Source organism: Chlamydomonas reinhardtii, chromosome 2, assembly GCF_000002595.2.
Source record: "Chlamydomonas reinhardtii strain CC-503 cw92 mt+ chromosome 2, whole genome shotgun sequence".
NCBI classification, from domain to species: domain Eukaryota; kingdom Viridiplantae; phylum Chlorophyta; class Chlorophyceae; order Chlamydomonadales; family Chlamydomonadaceae; genus Chlamydomonas; species Chlamydomonas reinhardtii.
This window is the reverse complement of record NC_057005.1, coordinates 6,510,994-6,531,628: the sequence shown is the minus strand read 5'-3', so window position 1 is coordinate 6,531,628 and position 20,635 is coordinate 6,510,994. Positions and strand designations below refer to the sequence as shown.

General features: G+C 61.7%; 4 protein-coding genes across 6 annotated transcripts; 1 reads left to right on the top strand and 3 right to left on the bottom strand.

Moving 5' to 3' along the window:
* The first annotated feature begins 1,004 nt into the window (after positions 1-1,004).
* On the top strand, positions 1,005-5,719 carry CHLRE_02g116750v5 (uncharacterized protein). Of its 2 annotated transcripts, none has more exons than XM_043059979.1 (10): positions 1,005-1,449; positions 1,626-1,698; positions 1,796-1,829; positions 1,912-1,951; positions 2,034-2,258; positions 2,505-2,763; positions 3,272-3,597; positions 3,785-4,049; positions 4,227-4,555; positions 4,803-5,719. In XM_043059979.1, the coding sequence occupies exons 2-10, from the start codon at positions 1,665-1,667 to the stop codon at positions 4,998-5,000; spliced, it is 1,710 nt and encodes a 569-aa protein (XP_042927613.1). In that variant the 5' UTR covers positions 1,005-1,449; positions 1,626-1,664; the 3' UTR covers positions 5,001-5,719. The 2 variants fall into 2 exon arrangements, with proteins under 2 accessions (XP_042927613.1, XP_001699641.1); XM_001699589.2 differs by having other exon boundaries at positions 1,376-1,449.
* Positions 5,720-6,101: 382 nt separating this feature from the next.
* Positions 6,102-12,174, bottom strand: CHLRE_02g116700v5 (uncharacterized protein). The gene is made up of 12 exons (XM_043059978.1): positions 11,912-12,174; positions 11,244-11,831; positions 10,954-10,982; positions 10,609-10,682; positions 10,306-10,418; positions 9,868-10,054; positions 9,609-9,689; positions 9,281-9,346; positions 8,959-9,123; positions 8,673-8,784; positions 8,362-8,510; positions 6,102-8,233 (listed from the first exon to the last, which is right to left on the bottom strand). The coding sequence occupies exons 1-12, from the start codon at positions 11,974-11,976 to the stop codon at positions 8,015-8,017; spliced, it is 1,848 nt and encodes a 615-aa protein (XP_042927612.1). The 5' UTR covers positions 11,977-12,174; the 3' UTR covers positions 6,102-8,014.
* Positions 12,175-12,222: 48 nt separating this feature from the next.
* On the bottom strand, positions 12,223-14,583 carry CHLRE_02g116650v5 (uncharacterized protein). Its single transcript, XM_001699815.2, has 4 exons — positions 14,228-14,583; positions 13,876-13,962; positions 13,263-13,412; positions 12,223-13,075 (listed from the first exon to the last, which is right to left on the bottom strand). The coding sequence occupies exons 1-4, from the start codon at positions 14,297-14,299 to the stop codon at positions 12,986-12,988; spliced, it is 399 nt and encodes a 132-aa protein (XP_001699867.1). The 5' UTR covers positions 14,300-14,583; the 3' UTR covers positions 12,223-12,985.
* A 226-nt stretch (positions 14,584-14,809) lies between these two features.
* CHLRE_02g116600v5 (uncharacterized protein) lies at positions 14,810-20,584 on the bottom strand. 2 transcript variants are annotated; one of them, XM_043059976.1, is made up of 13 exons: positions 20,376-20,584; positions 20,093-20,277; positions 19,893-20,028; positions 18,922-19,012; positions 18,484-18,625; positions 18,048-18,193; positions 17,666-17,869; positions 17,228-17,439; positions 16,834-16,991; positions 16,437-16,562; positions 16,002-16,154; positions 15,642-15,902; positions 14,810-15,434 (listed from the first exon to the last, which is right to left on the bottom strand). In XM_043059976.1, the coding sequence occupies exons 1-13, from the start codon at positions 20,516-20,518 to the stop codon at positions 15,253-15,255; spliced, it is 2,139 nt and encodes a 712-aa protein (XP_042927611.1). In that variant the 5' UTR covers positions 20,519-20,584; the 3' UTR covers positions 14,810-15,252. The 2 variants fall into 2 exon arrangements, with proteins under 2 accessions (XP_042927611.1, XP_042927610.1); XM_043059977.1 differs by lacking the exons at positions 15,642-15,902; positions 16,002-16,154.
* Between the last annotated feature and the right edge of the window lie 51 nt (positions 20,585-20,635).

Sequence of the window (20,635 nt, the reverse complement as noted above, 5' to 3'; positions counted from 1 at the left end):
CGGCGCCGCCTTCAAAGCGGCGCCGGCGGCCCGGCGCGCAGGTTGAGACCTGCCGGTGTTGTCTGGTTAGCGACCTGTGCTGACGAGCATGGCGTAGCGGGCAGTCGGCTGCAGCGGCAGGGGTGTTGAGAGGTGAGGTTGGCCTGCTGCCTGCTGCACTAGTGCTTGATAGCTGGGCGCGACTGGGCACATATGGCGGGCGGTGCCTGCACAAACCGACCCCGGCTATGCCGGGAGATGAGGCTAGTATCGGAACCTTCGGCCTCAGACGGAGGACGTGGCGTGGGCTCAGCCCACTTTTACCTTGCGAGGGAAAGCCACCTTTTCTTGTTGTCGCGACTCGCGCTTTCGTGGTGTCTGTCAGGCTTAATGCGGTGATTGCGCTGACGTGACAGGCCTTGAGCACGTGGCCCTAACGGCATCCGGTGTGCAACAGTCAATACGGCTACCCAGCACGTGCCATGCAAGCCTAGCAGGGGCGCAGGGCGAGTCTTGCAGCGACATCCAGAGAAGCCCAGGGGTGCAGGGCCAGACTCCACCCCACTCCACCCCCATGTCTGCATTTTCTCTGCGGTTGCCTCTGGTGCTCATCCGTGGACGCTGGCCATCTTCCTGCAGGTGCGCTGCGGCTCTGCATCGCGAGTGTGGCGTTGCGGTGTGTCTGTGTGGTGCTATCGCCTGGCCGGGCGCCCGGAGCGTGAGGAATGCGCATCAGCAAACTTCCAGCCAGCCAGCAACTTGTCGGTACAGTAACTCCGGCGTTCGACCAGCCATGCACTTCTGCTCTGCCACTGCAAACTGTCTGCCGTCTGCTTGGGATATGGGCATCAGCTGCACCCTACGGGACCTCGCCAACCTGCCTAAACCCTGTCCCATCACACCCCCACTCCACCCCCCGCTCTAGCTGCTCGACACGGTACACGCAGCCCACAGGTGTGAGCACTGCCCCCCCCATCACACTCCCTACATGAGTTATGACAGGGAGGGCTGAGATGACCGAGGAAGGTCCCCCCGGTTCCTCAAGATTCAAGGGGCTTACATAAGAAGGGCCCAGACATCAGTGCCCGGCGCGCAATGTGTCCACACCGGGCGCAAAATCAGCTCTAGATTCATCTTGCTACATATTTAATGTACAGAGGAGGCTAACCGGGTAACAATCGGCTCTCTCCTCCGACACCCAGTCTGGGCGGGAATGCCCTTGCATTCTCAGTTGCATATGGGCATTGTGCATAACGCATGTACATGTCGATGTATTTTTTGAGCCGCAGACGCGGGTCAGCGGGCTATCGATCCCCTTCCCCATTCGGGCACCATTGCGCATGCCCAAAATTTCCTCCTTTGAGCCCACCTGAACTCACTCCTGTCTATAGCAATCGTAGGGACGGTGCAAGCCATCCGTTCAGTAGGTTCGTTTCGGTGCCAGAGCGGTGCCATTGATCCCATCAGAAGGTCAGCCTCTTGGCCAGAAGGCCCTGCAGACACCACGCTTAGGCTAGGATCTCAGCTTGAAATGTGATGCAACTGCTTCACGCGCGTGGCGGCCGGAATGCTGCGATCGGGGGTGAACTCCGCTACGTTTCGTTCATTTCTGATGGCCGCGCCTCGCCCTCCTCTTCCCTGTTCAGGAGTGGGAGGCCCCCTTCTCTGGTTGGCTAATCGGAACCATGCGCAGCCAGGCGCTTTCTCTTGCCCGCGCGGGTGAGTCCGGGACAAGGTGGCGTCGCGGGTGTGCGCGCATGGTCGGCCGGTGTCGTGACTCGGAGCTTGCCCCGCCGCAATGCCCTCGCTTTTGCAGGCCTGCTGCAGCTGAGCTCCCAGACGGGTGCCAGGTAAGATTGCCGGGTCCATGCGGGCTATATATGCTCCGAAATCGATGCACTTACACGTGCGGACAATGGTGTTGCTCTGCAGCCTGGAGGGTGGCTTCGCGCTGTCCAAGCGTGCCGAGCAGGTAAGAAGCTTGATACGAGCAATGGAAGGGGCTGCATGTGCGGTGCCGGAAGCGCTAATCGGATGTCGCTGTTTTCCGGTAGGCGCTCATCCGCGCCAGCCGCGCGTTCGCCAGCGATGCTAAGGCTCTGGACGAGCTGCGCAAGCCCAAGTTCACCAGCAAGTACCTGATTAACCATGTTTCGGAGAAGCTGATTCCGGCCGTCAAGGAGTGGGAGAAGCAGTACCAGCCCCCGGTTATCCACCTGGGCCGCGTGCTGTCCGTCGGTGACGGTATTGCCCGCGTGTACGGCCTGAAGAGCGTGCAGGTGCGGGGGCAGGAGCGGCGTTGTGTTGGGCCGTGGCGGGAACGGAGCGGTGGGGGGGGGGAGGGTGGTCAGGCCTGGCAAAGGGGCCGGGGTAGTGGCCAGAATTCGGCATGACCTGCGATGGGGGGGGCGTCTCGCATTAAGGCTGGCTCAAGCGGAGTTGTGAAGAAGGGTGCTGATACATGCTATCTCAACGTTTGCGCTTGACTGCGCGCTGACACGTCTCTTGTGTGGTTCCGCCCGCAGGCCGGTGAGCTGGTGTGCTTCGACAGCGGCGTGAAGGGCATGGCCCTGAACCTGCAGGCCGACCACGTGGGTGTGGTGGTCTTCGGTAACGATTCGCTCATCCACCAGGGTGACCTGGTGTACCGCACGGGCCAGATCGTGAACGTGCCGGTGGGCCCCGGCACCCTGGGCCGCGTGGTGGACGCGCTGGGCCAGCCCATTGACGGCAAGGGCCCGCTGACCAACGTGCGCTCGTCGCTGGTGGAGATCAAGGCACCGGGTGAGACATAGGCACGGGGAGAATGGAAGGATGGGCACTGAAATGGGGGAGGAGAGAGGGCTGGAGCGGAGGAGGTCGAGAAAGGGGTTGGGGGCATGGGCATGCCGCGGGTGGAACTGCGAAAGGCGATGGGATTGCCAGCAAGCAGGAGCACGCCCACAAATAAGCTAAGAAGTGGTGTCGCGGGAACTGGCCGGGTGAGAGCAGTGAGGGAGTGGCTTGGCCTCAAGGGGAACACGGAAAACGTTACTGCGGCAAGGGGCTGCATTGGTGTGGCTAGGTGGTGCTGGAAGCATGCGAGGGTGGTAGCCAGAGGGCTGCAATGGCTGACCGAAGGGATGCCAAGGGAGGGGTACGCTCACTAGGCCATGCTCCAAGATCGTGCAACGGGAGGTTCCCTGGTTGCTGTCCTGTGATGATGCGTAGCGAACCAGCTTCCTGCGTCAGCACTCCGCACGTACCCTGCTAACACCCGCCCTTCTCCCTCCACGCACCTGTACCCCCACAGGTATCATTGCCCGCCAGTCGGTGCGCGAGCCGCTGTACACCGGCGTGAAGGCCGTGGACGCGCTGGTGCCCATCGGCCGTGGCCAGCGTGAGCTGATCATTGGCGATCGCCAGACCGGCAAGACCGCCGTGGCCCTGGACTGCATCCTGCACCAGAACTACCTGAACGGCCTCACCAACAAGAAGAACCGCGTGTACTGCGTGTACGTGGCCATCGGCCAGAAGCGCTCCACCGTGGCCAACCTGGTGAAGCTGTTCGCGCAGACCGGCGCGCTCAAGTACACCATCATCGTGTCCGCCACCGCCTCGGACGCCGCCCCCCTGCAGGTGCGCGCACGTCCTCAGGCGCAAGGCTGCTGACATGCGGTGTCCAGTCGGCCTGCGCCCCGGGTGTTGGCTTGCATGGTGACCTGACGACCGACCGTCCGTTCGGGCAGTCCAAACCACACGCTCCAAGTGCAACGTCCTGACCTCGCTCCCCTGCCCCACGGCCCCACCCCACCGCACCCCGCAGTTCCTGGCGCCCTACTCCGGCTGCGCTATGGCCGAGTACTTCCGCGACACCGGCAAGCACGCCGTGATCATCTACGATGACCTGTCCAAGCAGTCGGTGGCCTACCGCCAGATGTCGCTGCTGCTGCGCCGCCCGCCCGGCCGTGAGGCTTTCCCCGGTGACGTGTTCTACCTGCACTCGCGCCTGCTGGAGCGCGCCGCCAAGCTGTCGGCGGCCATGGGCGGCGGCTCGCTGACCGCCTTCCCCGTCATTGAGACCCAGGCCGGTAAGACATGTGACCAGCCTCTGCACTTGGCGGCTGGTGGTCTGGCGTGCGTGCCGCGCGAGCGGGAGGGAGGGGCGCAGCGCGCCTGTCACTTGGTGCATTAGGGTCCACATTGATGCGCTGACGGGTTTGCTCCTGCTCCCCCCGCCCGCCGCGCCGTTTGCTCTGCCTCCTCAGGTGATGTGTCGGCCTACATCGCCACCAACGTGATTTCCATCACGGACGGCCAGATCTTCCTGGAGACTGAGCTGTTCTACAAGGGTATCCGCCCCGCCCTGAACGTGGGTCTGTCGGTGTCGCGCGTGGGCTCCGCGGCGCAGTTCCCCGGCATGAAGCAGGTGGCGGGTACCCTGAAGCTGGAGCTGGCGCAGTACCGTGAGGTGGCCGCCTTCGCCCAGTTCGGCTCCGACCTGGACGCCGCCACCCAGTACGTGCTGGAGCGCGGCGCGCGCCTGACCGAGGTGCTGAAGCAGAAGCAGTTCGTGCCCATGCCCATCGAGCAGCAGGTGAGAGCGAACGGCAGTGGGTGGGGCGCGAGGAGGACACGGGGTGTTTCGTGGGGCTGTGGGGCTGGGATGACAGGGATGGTGCTACCGGTGGCTGCTGAGGGAGCGCAGCGGAGACGACAGTACATGTTGAATGCTCAATGCTGAAACGGATTGTATGTGTCTCTCTGCGTGTATCCCTCGCCTCCACCAACGTCACAACTGATCATGCCTGCATCCCCATCTCCGCTTCTTGCCCTCCCCTCAGACCATCGTGGTGTACGCCGCCACCAAGGGCTACCTGGACAAGGTGCCGGTCAACCAGATCACGGCCTGCGAGGACGTGATCCTGAAGCACGTGGACCCCCGCCTGTTCAAGATCCTCAAGGCCAAGGGCAAGATCACCCCCGAGATCAACGCCCACCTGGCCCAGCAGATGTCCAACCTGCCGGTGATGACCAAGTAAGCGGCCGGCAGCCGATGCGGCTGTGGTGCGGGCTTGCTGGCGTGCCGCCGCAGGCATCGCGTGGAGGAGGAGCGGCATTGTTGGAGAGCCCTGGCGGCGGCAGCAGCTGGTGCGGGGCTCGCGGCGCGGCAGAGACGGTGGCGGCGTGTGCGCAGCGTGGCCAGTCGAATCCTGGGAAGGGCGTCTGGAGGTAGCGCGAGTGGGCGCCGGGTGTCTGTCGGGGAGTTTTTCGGACGCACACTAGAGTAGTAGCAGCAGCGAAGCGTCGGCGCGCGGGTGGAGGAAGCTGTTGCGCCGCTTGAGAGCTCACTGCGACGCGGTCCTGCCGTGGGGGCCGTGGCGTGCGCTGCGGAGTGTGTGCGGGGGATGAGGCGGACGTCATCGAGCTTGACAACTTGGTCCATGAGCGTGCCTGTTGGCCAAGAGTTTATTTCTTCTAGTAGTCGTGTTACGTACAGCCTTTGTGTTGCGCGATGTGAGTCATGGTAGGAGTCGACAGCAGAGATGAGATAGGTGTGGGAGGTATGGGTACGTGGCGTGGGAGCCCCATCCCTGCCATGCCAGGCGGACTCGGAACGTCCGAGGCACTAGGATACTTGGGCGGAGAGCGGCAGCCGGGTGGCGCGCCGTGTCGTCGGTCACAGGTGGTCTGCACTGCCTGCCTCAGGGGCCGCTGCACATTCAGCAGCGCGCATCAGGAGTTGTAACGGAAAGGAGCGTCTCCTTGGGGGATTTGTGTGAAACCTTGAACAGGCTTGCGGGGCGGCGGCGCTGCGGGCTGGCAGCACACCCAGGACCGGGCTTGGCCGAAAGTACAACTACCGGGTGCCATGTTGACGATCTGCGGGAATGCAGCCTTTGACTCTGTCCAGCTGCATGCGTGCTGTTACAGGCACCAGCGGGTGGGGCAGACGTGCACAGAGGAGCTAGATTGCGAGTCACAACCTACCCTCGCCAGCGGACTCGCAATGTCCAGCCAACGGGGAGCTCCCACACGAATGAACCGAGTGTTTGGTCAACAGGAGGTCGACGCCCAGTACAGGCCGGAACGGTGTGTCAGTGTCAGGGGACCGGAACAACGCAATTATCGAAGATGCCTTTAGACTCCGCAAGTTACATGTATCTATGGCAGTTTGTTTCTGCCCTTGAGCGCTCAGGCTTGCCGTGCAAGCTCCGCGCCGCGCATAAGCAACTGCACGCCACCTACGCCACTTCCCGTGGGCGGTTGCACCGCGTCTTGCACGGCTGCGCCATCGACACACGTTTGCCATGACATTATTTGAGCTGGATGCACGGCGGGGCGACAGCGCCTGCCCCCACATGACCTTGATTTATTGCCAAGCTTATTGCAACTATGATACCGAAATGCAACCCGGTCACATGCAACCACAACATTATACGGCACCCGGGAGTACACGCAATGCATAGAGGCCTTACCATATCCAACGCCATCAGCAGTGCGCAAATGCTGCCCCACATAAATTGTGATTGGACAAGCCCTAGTTTGTAGAATGTCTGCAGCATGCACCCTAATGCGGCACAGCACTCAAGCACGTCCCAAAAGTCCCATGCCGCATCACCAGTCGGTTGATCAGTACTGTGAACGCACCACTCCAATTGATATCTCCGTCCCCCAAGTGTCCCCGCAATGTCACTCCCCGTGCCTGTGTGTATATCTGCATGCGGATGTGTGTGCGTGCGTGTGTTAAAGAACAACAAAACGAAGCGTGCGTGTGTGTGCGTACGTGTGATCATTTGGCAGCCTGCTGTCCCGCAGCATGCCGCCCTCCCGGCACGCGCCCAGTAGACCACCACGTGCATACTGCATGCCCGTCCACCACGTGCGCAACTCAGTGCGGTCAGTTCCATGACACATCCCCGACCCCTCCACACACACAATCCTAGCCCCCTATAGCAGAAGCGCGCTTACGCCACAACCTCAAGCCGCCTGCTGCTGCCAACACGCTAGACAACATCCCTCTCACCCACATTGCTTTCACCAACTCCACTGTAATACACAACCAAGCCGTATAAGTGCAGCGGCAGCAGGTAACTCCATACTCATAGTTGCCGGGACACAAACAATTCAATTCATACAAGCACAAAACAGTTCTGGTACCCACGTGATTGGTTGGCTTGACATTTGCTGCCTGCAAATGCCGCATAGGCAGCCAAGAGGTTGAATAATCATTGCTGCCCGGCACCCTGTGTGCCCTTTTACTTGGACCCAGAGCCCCAGAGCCCAGAGTCTGCCTACCTCCGAACCTCATTGCACCCCTTCCTCATGTCGCGAACATATCAAAGAAATGATTTTGTAACACCTCCACAGCGTGGCGGGGTTTGACCTACGGTGAACCGGGCTATCAAGCGACCCATGCAGCCATCACGTGATAAGTGACATTATACCGCCGACGCATCAGCGCTTGCAGACAAGCACCGCATCCCAGCACAAATTCCGAACACGGCACATTGGCCACCGCTTCAACACTTCCATCCGCACAGCAGTCTTCTCACTCGACCCTCATACTGGAGAGGCAGTTGCGGCGCCCCACAACACTTTCCTAAGCTCCCATACGCCGTCCTCGCGCAACACAGCTCTGTATGTGCTTAGGCACTCATGAAGCAACCCCCGTGCTCATAGCCCGTCCAGGTATAGCATTCTATAGGACAACATCCAAATGCTCGCTTGCTTGCCGCGCCTTCTTTCAAGTCGGGGTCCTTGCGTCCGTGTGTCATTTTGACAGCCGGCTGCGGTGCCTAAGCCACAGCATGGCATACGGCGGAAATACAATCCCTCAGAACCGCACAGCAACTGCAAACTGCATCCTCCAATTACATGAATAAAACTTCTGGCCGCAATGGCCTTACGAGCAGTACATATATACTGACTTTCAGTAGCCCAGCATCCAAGCACCCGCCCCGACAGGCGCGCCCCGGATAAATCAAGCACATTTCATCCTCCTCATGACACACGGCTTGGTGCTGTCCAAAATACGGTAATCACGCCGCAGCTCTCATGCGCCCGGCGCCTGTTGCTGTGCGGCCTCATCCGCTGCCAGGGAGTCGCCAGTGCCCAGAAGGTCCGCCAGCCGGGCTCGGGCCATCTCCTGACGCTGCTGCTGCGACAGACCCGCCAGGGCCCCCGCCTCCGCCGCCATCTCCGCCGCCACCCGCTCCACCGCAATCGGCGCAAGCAGCTCGACGCGAATGGCGCGTTCGTAGTTGACGAGTTCCTGTGGCGGGTTGCGATGGTGGATGGAGTCAAAGCACGGCCATGGTAAGGTAGTGTCTTGGTGAGAAATGATGCTATGCCGCGGCGGCACATGCGCGACGCAAGTCCAAGAAACAGCCACCCACCCACCTCGATGACCTCAGCGAGCGGCGGGCGCTGCGCGGGGTCCAGGTTCAGGCAGCGCTTGCCCAAGGCAACAATCGCATCCGCCATCTCCATGCCCTGCGGCCACGTCAGCTGCACGCGGCCCTCGCGTATGGCATCCAGCACGTCGGGGCCTACAGGCGGCGTGTTCACACAAGCACATACACATACACAATCAGGCCGTCAGTGGCACCCACAGTGCTCCTGCCTGCTAGGTGCAAGACTCCTGCTGACCGCTGCGTCAGGCAAGCACATGGGGGGAGGCCTGACACGTGCAGCTGCCGTGTGTCACTCACCGTCCGGCAGGTCGGCGAAGGGCCGCTGCCCGGTGAGCATCTCGTGGATGCACACGCCCAGCGACCACACGTCCGAGGCGCGGCTGACGTTGCCGCGGAACGCCTCGGGAGCCTGAAGTTGTGAGACGAGGCGGGAAGCAGCGAGAGCTAGGCCCGTGCAAGCAAGCGGCACACGTGTGTAGCCAAGAATTATGCACCGAGCACACATGCGCGCGTGTCACCTCCAAAGAAGGCACATACTGCAAATCCAAGTGCACAGACTTGCGCGGGCCGCGGTCGTGCTTACCATGTACGCGGGGGATCCAGTGGTCTCGGTGTGGAGGCTGTTGGTGGCGAGTGGCAGCACGTGTGCCAGGCCAAAGTCCGCCACCTTGGCCTTGAAGCCGCGGCGGTCATCTCGACTGCTGGCGAGCAGCACGTTCTGTGGCTTGATGTCGCCGTGCACCACACCCTGCTCGGCATTATGGTACAGTGTTGATGCTTAACAAGGCGGCATACCGTAGAGTTTCAGTCTGAGTTGGTGTTGGCTTAGTGGCAGGCCTGACAGCAGCGATAACCACCAGCATGTAAGCAGTCATCCACCTACGCACCCAGCCTCGGCCCCTCACCGTGTCGTGCAGGTGCAGCAGCCCTCGCGCCACTTCCGCGGCGGTGCGCAGCAGCGCGCGCCGGGCCTGCGCATGCGGACATAAGTGTGATGGTGAGGATACAGGGAAAGGAAGCATGCGTGTGTGTACAGCACGCCGACAGCTCAGTCAGCGTCGGTGGTCAGGTAGCGGCGACCGTGCGTACCGTAGTAATCCGGATGCAGAGGGAAAGTGGATCTTTGCATGCACTTCCGTATGCAGGCAGGTAGCTGTCTGTTCACCTCTAAGATGTACCGTATGTCACGCCCGTTACCCTCGCCCGTTACCCCTAGCTGGTTGACTTGCTTACCAGGCGCACAGTCCATTGCGCGCTGGGCTTGAAGATGCCGCGGCGGATGGCGTTGTGCAGCGTGGTCTTGTTGCACAGCTCCTGTGGGCGTGGGTGCGACAGCGAGAGCGCCGGGAGGTTAGGAACGGGCTACTTGAGTACGCACCGGAAAGAGCAGTGAGCGTGTCGGATGCCACAGCTGCGCATGCGGTACATGCATGAAAGCTAAGCGCAGATGCCGCCCCAGTGCCGCCCCCGCCCTAGGCCTCTATCCCCTCACCTGCACTACAATGACCATGAACTGGTTGGTGGTGGCCTTGAATTCGTACAGCAGCGAGTGCAGCACCGTGTACGGGTTGTTCACGCTGACAATGCCGCAGCCGGGGTCGCCAAACCCGTCCATGGACATGAGCGGGCTGGGCTGCAGCAGGCGCGGCTTGGTGGGGTCGCGCGGCGGCGGCGAGGGCCTGTGTGTGTGTGTGTGTGTGTGTGTATGTGTGTGTGTGTGTGTGTGCGTGTGTGTGTGTGTGTGCGTGTGTGTGTGTCTGTGACAATGAGGAGCAGCGCTTGTTACCACGTGCGCGGCATGGAGTGCCACGAAGCGCTCCAGCAGCAGGCGGGCGTCATGGATGGGTACGCACGATCACATACGCTTTGCACGGTGAGACCCCATCAGCTAGTCACCAAGTGACACGGACGACCCCAGCACCAAACGTACCGCGTGCAGTCGCCGCCCTCCAGCAGGTCAAAGAACTCGTGCGTGAGGCGGGCGGTGCGGCTGGTAAAGGTCTGAACCACGTTCGAGTGAGAGATCTGCGGGGCCAGCACCAGCTGAGAGGTGTATGGGGGGCATGAGGGCGGGGGGAGGAGCAGTGAGAACAGGTAAGAGGCACGTACTGCCTGCCACGGGTGGCCGCCCGGTGGGCGGGCAAGTGCTGCCGTATCCAACAAGCGAGCGGTACCGAGCACTGCAGGCCACCAGTACCCCCCCCCACCCTGCATGCCGCCGCCGCTGCCGCACCTCGCTGAGCGCCGACTTGTCCAGGCTGTTTGCAATCATGATCTTCACCGCACAGGGCAGGCTGTGGTAGGTGCCTGCGGCAGGGCAGGTAGGATGAGCGAGGTCACCAGCGGTGGTAGCAGGCAGCGGGCGTGCCCTGGCGTGCCTACACGCGCCTACACGGTGACAAGGACCACGTGCTGCACTGACAGGCACCGACAGACGCCGACAGGTGAGGATGGGGCGGTGGGGACCGGCCGGTGCGAAACAAGTCACGGCGGATACCAGATTTTGATGGATTTGGGATTGGCACGAAAGACAGCAATGCGTCATGTTCATGCATGATGCGGTCAATCGCTGCCTCACCTGACATCACGATGCCGAAGCTCCCGCGCCTGAAGACGATGCAAGCAGTGTAGTCGTGTCGTGTTAGCGCAAGCCATGACTAACACGTTACGCCCCGTTAGTAATTAGGTCGTGCACGTGTACACAGGCCCGGGCCTTTCCCTGAATTCCACAAAACCCCACCCTTCACATCATGCATATACAACTAAGTAGCTCAGTCCCTGCAATTCCTCTGACGCCACACGCCCTGAGAATACTGAGAGCACACACGCGCATCCGAAACATACCGCCCCCGCCCCGGCCACACGCACCCGAGCTGCTGCTGCGACAGGCTGAGCCCCTCAAGGATTGTGGACGCGCAGCACTCGGCGACATGCTCCACTTGCAGGTCCTTGTAGCGCGACGCCATCAGCTGGTGGCGCATTGCCGCGCTGCCTGTAGCGGTGCCGCCAATGCGACTGGACACGGGAGTGCTGGGGCCGGAGTTGAGCGGGGGCGGGGCCGCCGCGCCTTGGTCGCTGGGGGTGTTACTCGTTCGGGCCTCCATGGGTGGCAGTGCTGTGGGCTCAGCCGCGACCTCCACGGCGGTGGAGGGCGGCGCTGGCGTCGTGACCGGGCTGCGGGCTGGGAGGGCTGGGCTTTCGTCGTCGGCAGTGATGGCCGGCGCGGAGGAGGTCGGGTTCGTGGTGGCAGGAGCGGACGCCGCCGCGTCTGACTCGACCTGAGCCGGAGCCACAGTCGTCGTTAAAGTCATCATGTTGTCCGTGTCCAGCTGGCTGCTTGCCCCAGTGATGTCCGCGTACGGCTCCTTCGCTTCTTCCGAGCTGAGCGAGTTCGAGTCGCCGTCGACGGTAGGAGTTGTGGTGCGTGAATGCTTTCGCTGTGTTCCAAGCGCATCGCTGCGGAGCCAGCGGTGCATAACGGAGTGCTTCAGTCAGCTCGATGCAACACATGAAGGCTCGCGCCTGCGTGTCTCTACCTGCTTCCGTCCGTCTGTGGCAGCCCATGATTAGGTGTGCCTCTAAAGCAACTCCGTAGGAACATCCTAGCAGCACTTCCGAAGTGGTTTACGTCAGACTGCGCAGACTTATGTATGCGGTAGATACTTAGCGCCCTGACACCCTTTCAACAGTTTGCGTGTAATATATATAGTAGAGACACCTCAGAAGAGGGAGGCAGGACCAGCAGCGAACAGTGGAACTCGTGTTCAAAGCCTATGCCTTAATGAAGCCCGATCATAAGCGCTAAGTGTGTATGTAGCTTGCGAATAGTGCGATAAAGTTGAATGTTTGTTTAGAATCAGGGTACTCGCAGGGTCTGTAGTGACAAGGGCGCCTGCCCACCCATGGGGTTGAACATCACACCTGTGCGGGGCGATCTGTTCTTCCGGCTCGAAATGCTTGAAAAACGAAGCTAAGCGTTGCTAAGCGTGCACCACTGCACCGGACGAGTGCGCGCTCGTTACTTGAACAGTGGATTACTAAAAAACCAAAATCTGTGCCGGCCTGCTGGCCCCATGCAGCACCCCTGCCTTGCAGCCTTCCAGCAGTGTTGAGCGTCTTTCCCCCCACCCCCGTGCCAGTCAGCTGTGGTCAGCTTTCGATACATATTGGTGCGCAGATGTTTTATTACTCTGCCAGTTTCCAGAGCTCAGAAGCTACCGTGATCGCCGCTGGCCACTTGACGGCGAAGGCGACCCTGCAGGCCTGTCCGGGGTGCCCATTGCACACAGGGGGCCCCTGTCACCCGCATACCTACCCTGTCCGCGGGCGCACCTACTCCTACGTCCCCGAGCGCACCTACTGCCTTGGCTTGGATATGCATAGTACACTCACTGTCCTCATACTCCTATGGTCCTCAAATGTCTTCACGCCCACTCACGGATACAATATATAGTCGGTCTGGAAGCAAGCAATGCAAGCTTCCACGCATTGTGTAACGACATGAATACCATAAACAGCGCATCCTGCTTTCGGGTGCTCTTGTGGCCTCCCGCTTCGCCGTACCCGCTCAACTAACCTCACTTGCACCTGATGCTGCAAGCAACAGGCGCTCAACCCTGGATGGCAACACGGGTGTCGTGGCGTGACTGGTCCTTGACCTCCTTGGTCAGCTTGTCACGCGCCGCCTCAACAATGCGCACCTGCGCGGGAACACAGGGACACAGCACGCAGCGTCAGCACTGGTCATGCAGGACGCACAGGCCACACGGAGCGAAGTACAGGACTGTCCAGACAGGGCGTTGGGTATCGTGCACATCAGCGCCGCAAATCTACCATGGCACAGTGTACAGCTGGGTTTTGGTCCTCATTCAGGCATGGTTTGCTCACCTGCTGCATGCCTAGGAACTTTCCCGCGGGCACCACAAGGAACTGCTCGCCCTCCGCATCCTCCAGGGCCCAGCCCAGCGCCACCATCGCATCGATGGCGCCAGGCACCTCGCCCAACACGGCTTGGATCTTGGGGTTTCCTAACCGTACCTGTCGCCACACACACGTTTTATTTGCAACACACGCGGTCAGTCATGGGGCATTCAGAGGAACAGAATGCTGGCGTACGACCAGGCCACGGCAACGTGCGGGGCACAAGAGACCTGGGGCACCCTAGCAGGCATCCGGGGAGCTCTTCATACGCGCCGTCCCGAATCTTCTAGTACTCGACGGCATTGTGTGTTGTCTGTGGCATGTGCCCTGGCCAGCGCGACAACGAGGAGCGCGCAACAGCAGTACTGGTCGCTACCAGTCAGCAGCTCAGCTCGCCTCGGGCGCACAGTTCACTATCCGCATTCCGCAGCAGCTCCAGCCGCATAATCGTTTGCGTGGGGCGACGTTTCCCCAATTTTCATTGGCGCCTGGGGTGGGCCTAAGTTGCTTTGCAGGTACGTGCTTCCCTTACCCTGTCCCATCGTGACCCGAGGACGCGCGCGGGGTCAGCCCCCCTCACCTTGCGGAACTTCTCCTCCTTGGGCTGCACGGCGGTGTTGTACACCAGCTTATGAATCATCTCCACGGTCTCCAGGGACTTGATAGCCTGCGGGGCCCGAACCACACAAACCCTAGCCGGGTGAGGGAAACCCCCGAGGACTGCACGTGGGCAAAGCTTTTGTCATCTAATTGAAGCTGTGCACAACGCATCTAGACGTGGACTCACCGCGCAGCTCGCCGTGAGCGAACAGCACCCCCAAGGTCACCGGTCGATTCAAACCCGCCTGAGTTGTCAAAACGCTGGCGCTACCCCTGGGTGACCGCTTCCACAACAAAGCATCCCCTACACGAGCGGCATCCGCCGCGCGCACCTGAACGGCAGCCTCGACCTCGGTCGGCTTGGCAGGAGGGAGCTTAGCGCTCACGTAGCCACCGTAGCCCATTTTTCAGACTTTAGCTGGTAGCGAAGAAGTCGAGGAAGGAGTAAACGCTTGTGCGAGCCGCTTGAGGAGGTAGCGCTCAGGCAGGCGAGCGGACGGGCGCGAGTCTTCCACGAGGCGAGCGGGTTAACGGCGCGTAGTAAAGTGGGTGTAAGCACAGGGCGATGTGGTCTTCCGGCTAATGGACTAGAACACAGGCGAAGCTGGCGACCTGTCTCGAATGTGATTCAAGTTCGGCCTTACGTCGAATGACCACTGATAAACTGGTGCAAGATGTGTCTGTGTACTAGGCACAACAAGAGACAAAATGTCTTTGTGCGGTGAGCAAGCCTTTATGGACTCCCCTCAAATTTGTCTGCATGGACAGCCTCCACGCAACCCCCCTCCAGGCTCGACAGCCCTGGGCCTGGGCCTGCAATGGTCACCCCCTCTGGACTGCCCGAGTTGGCCCCTTGCGCCCAGCGGACAGTGGGATTCTCCCCTGATTCTCCTGTCGTAATGTCGAGCCGACCTGCCTCCAAGCTTTTACAGCCTTGAACATCCCGGCGTAGCGGCCAGCCCACACCTGCGGCGGTTCACTCGCGCTACCGCAGCCTGCCGCAGCACACCCGCAGCTTCATGCATTCTTTGCCGGTTGCAAACACCAGTCACAGGCGCATCAGTCTCCCACAAATTCGTTTGTTTCCTGCATTTGTGATGCAGCAGTTCTCATTGCACATATTCATTCGTTTGGGTCCTCGGACCCCACCCTGCTCGACTGCTTACGCCACTGCTCTCCACCACTGCTCATGACACAGGCACCGGCACGCTCTGGCATACAGCGCCTACTGCCCCAGTAATAGTCCGCCACCGATGAAGGTGGCGCACCACTGGGGTCTGGAGCAGGGTACCCGCACATGTGCTCTTCGCTGGCGAGCAAACGATGCCAGCAGACCTCTCCGGTAGCCCAAACGGCATCAGTCAAAGCGGCGGCATGAGGCCAGGTCCTTGGCGTCTACACAGATGGCGCCGCCGGGCGGGCCCATCTTCCGTCGCATGTAGTACCTGAAGTGCTTGGCGGGGCAGGTGTCGTCGAACTTGGTGTACAGCGGGCTGATGAACATGGTGCACAGCGGGGGCGCCGCAGCCTGTGGGTCGTCTGCGCGGTGGGCACGTACCAGGGCGGGGCGGGGCAGCCAGGGGAGAGCGGGTCTGCCGGCTGGGGGATAAGGAGTAAGAGCAAGTGCGCTGGCGTGCCGAAGCTTGCATTGCGGTGTTACTAGGGAGACGGCTTGTACTGGAAGGCATGGTGCTGCGTTGTTTTGCATGCTGTGTGCATGTGCGGCGTGGGAGGGCGGCCACGCACCTGCCGCCGCAGCAGCGACCCTGGGCACGACAGCACCCCCCCTTGGACTCCGCTCGGCTCCACGCACCAGCTGCCGGCTGCGCTCCTGCCCCCGCCCGCCCGCCGCCACGTCCGCGCCCAGTGCCCTCGGCCGCTGCGCCCGTCCTCCCACGCTCCACACTGCTGCGCAGCGCCTGTGCTGCTCGGCTGCTGCTGCCTCCGCCGCCGGCCCCGCCGCTACCGCCAGCCATATCTGCAGCTGGCAGCACGCTGCGGAGCGGCCTAAAGGGCCGCCCACAAGCACGGCCAACCACGTACCGCGTCTTTCCGCAGCGCGCAGCACGCTGGCTGCTTAATCGAAATGGGGGCAGGCGGCTGTGCTGTTGGCCAGCGCGCAGATGGCGCCGCCGGGCGGCCCCATCTTGCGGCGGAAGTAGTACCGGGCGGCGGGGCAGGCGTCCTCGTAGCCGCGCGGCTCCATGCCCGGGCCCACGTACATGGTGCAGAGGGGGGTGTGCCGTGCCGAGGGCCGGTCTGCGCGGCGGCGGCGGCGACCAAAGGTGCAACGGCAGGCGATGCCCCGAAACCCACATTGATCGGCGGTGTACACGGCGCACGCGTGTGCGGGAGCAGGCCGTCTTCGGGTCTAAGTGTCCACGGTTTTGGTGCTTGGCGCATTCATGCGATGTGCATTGCCATCCCCTTGTCAACCCATTGTGTGCATGCTGCCAGTCAGGTTCAACCACCCTGACGCCATGCAAACCCCGTAAAACACGCACACGGACACGTTCTTCACACGCGGAATGTCGCGCTCACATGGCTTGCAGTCGATAAAGTTTTTAAAGTCCTCGTCCTGGTCGTAGTACTGCTCCGGCTTTAGGTCGGGCCGCTTTCGCCGCATCCGCAAGATGGCCATGATGGTGTTGAAGGCGTCAAACTCGCCTGCAGCCGGGCGCCATGAAGAGGGCTTGCTACCGTGCTCCAAGTGAGCGATGGAGCATGCGTTCGCGCTCACATGCAAACAGTACAGCTCGCATCCCCATGTTTTCAACCACCCTACTCAGCGCCTGCCGACGCGAACAAGGTCTCGCGCCGCCACCAGGAGCTTCACCGACTCCCCCATGGGACTTCTTCATTGGGCCCGGGCACACAACCCCCCTCCCCCCAATTATAGCCCCGCCAGCCCCTCCTGGCCCCCCCTCCGCCGCCTCACCTGTCTCGCCCATGATGCCCCCCAGGTTGGTGCTCCAGTGCAGGTGCTGCGCGGCGCAGGCGGTGCGCTCCTGCATGCGCGCCACCTCCGCCTCGCTGTACGCCTCCAGCTTGTCCGCGAGCTGGGGGATCTCGGCCTGCGTGATGCGCACACCGAACCTGTACCCCGGGAGTCGGGGGAGCAGCAGGCAGCAGCGCAGGACACACAGCTGAGCGCGCTCGTCTTTCACACATCGCATGGTGTTGGACCGACCGATGCGACCAGCGTTCGCGCCTCTCCCACAACCGCTTGCCACTCCCCCACACAGTCCCCCTAGCACTTCCTCTATTGGCCAGTTGGCCCAGCACAGCACGTTGCACCACCAGCACCCCCACCAGCACCGCCCGGCCCGCACCTGCCCCAGTCCATCTCCGGCTCGAAGGCCTCGTACAGCATGTCGGTGGCCGCCACGGGGATGCAGCCGTACATGGCTGCCACGATGCCGCGCTTGCCCCAGCCGCCGCCCGCCGCCGCCAGGCAGAAGCGGCTGGAGGCGTAGTCGCGCGCGTAGTCGTCGGTGCCGGGCACAACACGCCAGCCGGTGCGGTTGTGGAAGTGCAGGTACACCTGAACCCGGGGGAAAGGGGCCCCAGAGACGGGAGGGGCGGCGCTCAGAAGTGAGCTACGGCAGGAGCGCAGGCCGGGTGCGATGGACACTTGGGCCGTATGCTATGGCTACCACACAGTACAGTACATCCCATCATGCAACCTAAGCCACCGCTGCCCCAATGTCCCACATACACACTCAACGCGGCACGCCGCGCCCGCCCTGCCCCGCTGCTCCGCTGCTCACCGCCTGGCGCACGCCGCCGCTGTAGCGCACTTGCTTGTAGTAGGTGCAGTGCGGCGGCAGCGCGCGCTTGTTGCCGCTGCCGCACACGCCGCCCGCGAAGAAGAAGGTGTTGGTGCGGTTACGCTTCTGGTTGCGCGGGTGCAGCGGCGTCTCAATCACGAAGCGGTCGTGGCTGGACATGGCCATGAAGGGCACCACGATGTCCTGAGCGTGCGTGTGTATAAAAGAAGGGGTAAAACACCGTCACTTTGTGCTATGCAGTTATGGGGTACATGGACAAGCTACTCGCACATACCATATAGCAAGTACACGGCTGCGACTGCAAGGCACTGCCACACACGGCCTGTCACCATGCACTGCCCCGGGCGCCCGCCCTACTCACCCGGCCCGGCACCATGCAGGGGATGCGGTTGTGGAAGATCTGGGTCCAGTGCGGGTGGAAGTCGTACATGCCCCAGAACTGCAGCCACGTCACGTTGGCCGTGAACAGCCGCACCTTGAGCGGCAGCTCGCACGTGCCCACGTCGCCTGGCACCGGGGAGCAGGATACCGGGAGTGGCATAGCCCGGGAGTGGGATACGGTAGTGTGAAGGGGGTCGGTGACAGCGAACGCGCCCTAAGCCTGCCAGGGTACTAGCGCTGGACCCACATGAAAATCCAGCCCGTGCTCATGTCAGCATGCATCTCCAACGTGTATCCATCCCACACCCTTCGTGTCCCTTTCTCCAGATGTCTGAAACACGAGCCCCCGCACAACACGAGCCCCCGCACAACTGTGCGGGGGGCTCGTGTTTCAGGCCGCACGCCCCCGGACCCACCCTCCGCCGGCATGATGTGCCTGGCCCCTCCGGTGGCGTTCCAGAAGGGCCAGGTGGTGCTGATGTAGGCCAGCAGCGGCTGCAGCAGGAAGGCCTTCTTCAGATCGCGGGAGCTGCCGGGGATGTAGAAGAAGTCCGCCTCCTGCGGGCGAGGCGCCGAAGCAAGAGGGGGAGTTTGTTCCTAACCGAGACCCATAACCAGCCCACAGAGCGCGAGGGAGGTGTTGGGGTGCGGTCTCCGGAAGGGGTTTTGAGAAGGTGCCTGGCGACCGAAACACGAGCGCATGGCACGGCACTCTGGTTCCGGCACGGTCATTACTGTGGTTGCCTGGCAACCTCAGTTGACGTCGTGAGGCGGCCTCCTGTGTTTCGCCTATCGCGTCAAGCGCTTAGAGCCCTCCATCACCCACCACCCGCCCCTCCTTACGCCGCTCCTACCTCTGGGTTGTGTGTGCGGTGGCCCCCCGACAGGATGCGCTCCATGAAGGCCAGCTGCAGCGGCGGCCGGTCCACCTTGTGGATATCGCGCCTGGGGGACAGGTGGCAGGTGCGGGTTGATGCGGGGTTGGGCACGGGGTGCACCGCGCAGGTGTTGCGCGGAACGAATGAAGTCCATAGGAGCCGCCGCTTTGTCGTGCCGGTGGCGTGGGCGCCCCACCGCAGGCTGTGTCTGGTTCACTCGCCCGCCCACGCTAGGTGCACACCCTGCGGCGCCATGGTGCATGGTGCTAGCTGCCCAAGCCCCCTGTAATTGATGTACGGCTGTTACCCCTGCCCACGCCGTCCCCCTTGATCCCAGCACTTGCGTTCCGCCACATCGACGCGTATCCTCCCTTTACCCTCTCGAACCCTGGACACGATACACACACACACACACACGTGCCGGACTTGGACGGTACATGACTTTTTTGCTAGGCGAACAAACAATGCATAGTGGCCAGCTGCCGGCTCGCAGCAGTGTTGATATAGACGGAGGTGCGGCTTCTAGGGCCAAACCGACGTCTCACAATATAGACAGAGGTGCGGCTCTTAGGGCCAAATCAGTGTCTAACCACAATAGATGGAGGTGCGGCTCCTGTGGCCAAACTGACGTCTAACGCTACGCGTAGGCTTGGGAGACATGTACTGCCAGACCCATGCGCGACAAACAAGGTGCTAATGCGCCCCTGGCACTAGCAACTACGGGTTGTCCGGATACACGATCACGTGATCTGATAAACAACTGTAAACCGTTGTCACACACACACACACACACACACACACACACACACACACACACACACACACACACACACACACACACACACACACACACACCTGCACCTGCCACAGCCCCGCCCCCCCGCCCCCCCCCACACACACAACGCCCGCATTGCGACTGCCCCCACACAGGACCTTAAGTAACTCACTTGACGTGGTACTCCGGGGGCACCTCGTAGATGTAAATGTTGGGGCCCCGCTTGTTCAGGCGGTAGTTCAGGCCCGCAAGCACCTCAATTTTCCCCTGATCGTTATACGATAGTGCACAGTCCGTCCCGAAGTACCCTGCGCGACCAACAGCGACACCGTCAGGCCCATCGCCGCGATGTCCGCTCCCGCCAGCACGGACCTTCTTTGCAGTGGCAAAAGCCACCCTTGCAGTCTCCCCGCCCATTACAGGCGTTGACACATAGTGTCGGATCGCCATCTTTACAGGTGTTGATGGGGTTGTCTACGCCCAGGCGCTTCACGCAGAAGCCCGCTGGGTTGTGAGTCTGGCACGCATCGCCGGTATAGTTCCAGGGGCAGTCGCATCTGGAAGAAACGGCATTCGATAAGCAATTATGCAAGCCGGTGTCAGGTATGGAGGAGAGGTGTTGCTTGGCCAATTTCCCCCGCTTTCAGCGGCTCACCTGCCCAACTCCAAATTGCACGTCCCGAATTTACTACAGCCTTCTGGACATGCTTTTTGACCGATCGCAGGTTGCAGCAGTGGTAGCAGCGCGAGACCTAGCAGAAGCGCTGCTGCCGTTGCGCAGAAGCGCTTCTCCCGCATAGCTGCTCCCTAAAAGGAGCCAATTTTATGTTGCTGCAGCATCGTTGTATTTAGTAAACACAGAGCTGTGATTAAGCGGCTCGTCAAGAAGCTGTCCACTGCATGGCGGAACTGGCA